At 41.3% G+C, this 4075-nt stretch overlaps 1 protein-coding gene across 1 annotated transcript; it reads right to left on the bottom strand.

Moving 5' to 3' along the window:
- Positions 1-2904: 2904 nt before the first annotated feature.
- On the bottom strand, positions 2905-3372 carry LOC110796904 (uncharacterized). The gene has a single exon (XM_022001995.1). It carries the CDS (start codon positions 3370-3372, stop codon positions 2905-2907), a length of 468 nt encoding a protein of 155 aa, XP_021857687.1.
- Between the last annotated feature and the right edge of the window lie 703 nt (positions 3373-4075).

Genomic DNA, 4075 nt, shown 5'->3' with positions numbered 1-4075 from the left:
CCTAAGCCTCACGCCTCAAAACTGATCACGCGTTCTGTCGCAATCGATCCATAAATCGAACAGAACGTATCCCGTCCCATAATTTGAGATTCGTTAAATAAAAGGAGAAATAGCAAAGTCAAAGTGGTTAGTTTTCTGAGAACCGTGACGCACCTCTCAAGGGTGCGTCGTAATGTGTCCCATTTCCTCGCCCTTTTATGAACTGTTAAACTAACTAAAATCTGATTGTTCGATCACGCTTAATAAATATGATATTTTTGGGAAATTGGATTATCATGCTAGGTCCCTTAAAACAATCTAAATCAGATAATCGCGCTCGATCTAGTGCTATATGTTGCATATTATTAAAATCAACTCAGATTAGTTTAATAGTTAACGCATGTCCCTTCAATTATTTATGCTGAGCTAGTAAGGATATCCTGCCTCTGGAGTTATCGAAGAGCGAGTACTCCTCTCGGTAGTTACAGTCCCCGAACCCTCAATCTCTACCCTGCGGGTGTACGTTGAGCGATCCCCACCACCAGGGATCACAAGGGAACCTACGGCCGTCGTGGTCAAACATAATTGCATTCCCTTTATGTCACGATAACCGGGTTTTGTCAGTTTTTCTCATTGTCGTTAAAAACTGAATGTCGACTCCTATATTACTAGTCGATTGGGTGTAAACTCACAGGAAATCCAATTACACTTGATTTGACAAAAAGAAGCGTCACACCCACGAGGGACGAGGTCACGCATTAGCCTCGTGCTTTTTCGACCCCCTCACACACGGTTGCATTTAAGCACATGCAACAAGCTCTTTAAACCCCACAATCGCTCATGAGGGCGAGTGGGATCTCGCAAGGGTTTCCAAAGAGTTCAACCCATAACTCTTCCAAAAATTGGCCAAGGCATGACCTAAAAGGAAAATAAACCAAGAAAATGGAAAGAAAAGAGAAGAAAGGAAAAGAAAAGGAATGAAAACAAAATAAAACAAAATAAAACTACAAAATCCAAGAACCGAGCTTTTATTATGGAACGAGCACAAAAGAATGCAAATATTACTAAATTGATAAACGAATGCACGCTAATCAACGTCCTAAGTCGAGTGAAAGGTTCAAGTGTGAAGCATAGAGAACTAAGGAATTACACTTATCTATCCCCCTTCAACTTTAGATCCTATTCACCTTCAATGATAGCTTCTCGTGACGTCGCGAAGGCGCCGAAAAAGACATGAATTACAAGAGAGGAAAGAAGGCTACTCGACATCTCGGCATAACAATCCCGCTCCATAAATTTGACCAATTCCTCTCTCCACCGACAATGACTCAACTCAAAAGGGTCAAGAGGGCTTTTATGGTGTAACATATAGGCTAGGGGTAAGGGCGTAGAATAAATTTGGTAATTGGAGCTCAATCCTAAAGTGAAGCACAAAATGAACTTTACTCAAGCAAATAGAACTAAAACAAATTCACACCACTTATTTGGGGCACCCCCAAACTTATTCAACAACAAAACTAAACTATACTCTTTTTGCACTTTTCTTAATTTGATTTTCTCTTTTTTTTTTTTGTTTCAAATGAAACTTTTCTAATTGCCTTATTTGTCTCTATTTTTGGCTTTTTCTAAACTTTCCTTCTTCTTTTTGCTTTTATTTTTGCCTCTTCATTCACTATATACATCATACTTTTCCAAACTTTCCATTCTAACCAACAACCACCATTCCTCATCATTTGCATAAACACTCAAACCTACAAAGCACAATTATTCTAGTTTCACTATCACTTCTAAGGGTGAAAATAAAACAAAGGCTAATCGGCTTGTAATGAGCTTATAAGAAATGAAGGGAAAAGGCTTAAATGGCTAGCAAGGGGGAAAATGCAAACAAAAATATGAGAGGAAAAAAAATGTTCTAATCTAAAAAGAAAAATAGTCACCGAAAGAAATTCCTCTATCGTCCCCGAAAGTACTTCGGTCGCGGTCTCGGGAAGGAAAAAGTCAAATTCGGGATATAGGAAAGTCAATGCCAAGGATCCATGCCACTCAATATTTGTGTTTGAGAATTGGGCTAGAAAGAACAAGATCCTCACATATGGGTAGCAAATACTATCCTCTCCGCTTCAAGTCACTAGAGAGAACGACACCATCTTACCACAAACCAAGGGTTCAAGACTCATGCTATCCAAAGTTCTAACCGACTACCTTTACACCCAAATCCTAGACTCGAACCAAGACATTCAAAACCGTGCATACCTCTACCAATTAGGAATAAAAGCATTCTAGCCTACAAGTTCTAGCCTGAATCAAGAATATATCCTAAAAAGCATTCTAGCCTGAATCAAGAATAAATCCTAAAAACTAGAAAAACTTGCCTTGACAAAAAGAAAGAAAAAGGAATGAAAAAGGAAAAGGAAGCGGAAAAAAAAGATTGAAAAAGGAAAGAAAGAAAATAAAAAAAGAAAAAGAAAAAGGAAAACAAAAGGAAACAAAAAGAACCTAAAATCAAAGAAACGAAACAAGAAGATATATACAAGAGCACACAAATGCACGTAATCAATGGCATGAAAATCACAATGGAAACCACACAATAAAATCTCCCCCCAAGCTCGAATTAGGCCATGTCCTCAAGGCCTAAAACGAAACAAGGAGGGGCACAGCTACCCATCCAACCAATGCCCCACGTGAATAATGCCCGACCCCAAAGAATACAAGTGAGTTAGAAGGATATTACCGGAGATGTCGTGGAGCAAGTCCCGCAAAGAACCGGAATAATCGAACAAACTCACCAAAAATATTATCTGGGCATGGAAATGGTGGAAGAAATGAAACCACACCAAGAAAACGCACAAAAATATGCACAAAACCCGCTGGGTGCCTCCCGGAAGCGCTTCTTTAACGTCACTAGCTTGACGGTGCCCCCCCAATTCATGGGGGGTCCTTGAGGTCCATGATGGCAAACGAGCCAAGAGAGTCACCCATATAATAATGCTTAAGCCTTTGACCATTAACTTTGAAGTTGTTGGTATCTTGTCCCCGAATCTCAATAGCACCATAGGGGAACACTCTCACTACATCAAAGGGGCCGCTCCACCGGGACTTGAGCTTGCCCGAGAATAATTTCAAACGAGAATTATAGAGGAGAATCTTCTCTCCTTCCTTCAACTCTCTCTTTTCAATACGGGCTTCTTGATATTGCTTGGAACGAGCTTTGTAGATACTTGCCGAATCAAAGGCATTCATTCGGAGCTCTTCAAGGTCGGGGAGGTCAAGTAAATGCCGCTCACCCGCACAAGAGAGCTCGAAATTTAAGGTTTTAATGGCCCACATGGCCCGATGCTCCAACTCGATCGGCAAATGGAAATTCTTGCCATACACGAGCTTGTACGGGGTCATCCCAATTGGTGTCTTGAAAGCCGTCCTATAAGCCCATAAAGCATCGTCGAGTTTGATTGCCTAATCCTTCCGGTTCTTAGCACCCGTCTTCTCAAGGATGGACTTAATTTCCCGGTTTGTTACCTCAACTTGTCCACTTGGCCACTTGTTTGGGGGTGATACACCATATTTCTTCAAAAGTGCCTTGAACTTCCCATGAGTAAAGTGGGATCCTCCATCACTTATCACCGCTCTAGGGACTCCGAAACGGGGGAAGACAGTCATCTTGAAAAGATAAATCACCACCTTATGATCATTGGTGGGTGAGGCAATTGCTTCCGCCCATTTATACATATAGTCAACGGCCACTAGGATGTACAAATTGCATTAGGAAGAAAGAAAGGGGCCCATGAAGTCAATTCCCCAAACATCATACACTTCTAGCTCAAGAATGGAAGATTGGAGCATCTCTTGCCTCTTAGACACATTTCCCGTGCGTTGGAAACGAATACAAGATTTGACAAAGGCCAAAGAATTGCGGAAAAGGGTGGGCCACCATAACATGCTTTGAAGGACCTTGGAGGCGGTTTTATCACCTCCCATATGCCCACCACAAGGAGAGGAATGGTACATACGGAGAACATTAGTAAACTCATAATTCGGTACACATCTCCGTATTAGCCCATCTGGGCACCTTCTCAACAAGATAGGCTCATCCCACACA

This window comes from Spinacia oleracea, chromosome 4 (assembly GCF_020520425.1).
Source record: "Spinacia oleracea cultivar Varoflay chromosome 4, BTI_SOV_V1, whole genome shotgun sequence".
Lineage (NCBI taxonomy): Eukaryota > Viridiplantae > Streptophyta > Magnoliopsida > Caryophyllales > Amaranthaceae > Spinacia > Spinacia oleracea.
This window is presented reverse-complemented; position numbering and strand designations above follow the sequence as displayed.

Coding starts and splice junctions, on each gene's coding strand:
- LOC110796904 (XM_022001995.1), bottom strand. CDS start 3,372: ATGACCCCGTACAAGCTCGTGTATGGCAAGAATTTCCATTTGCCGATC.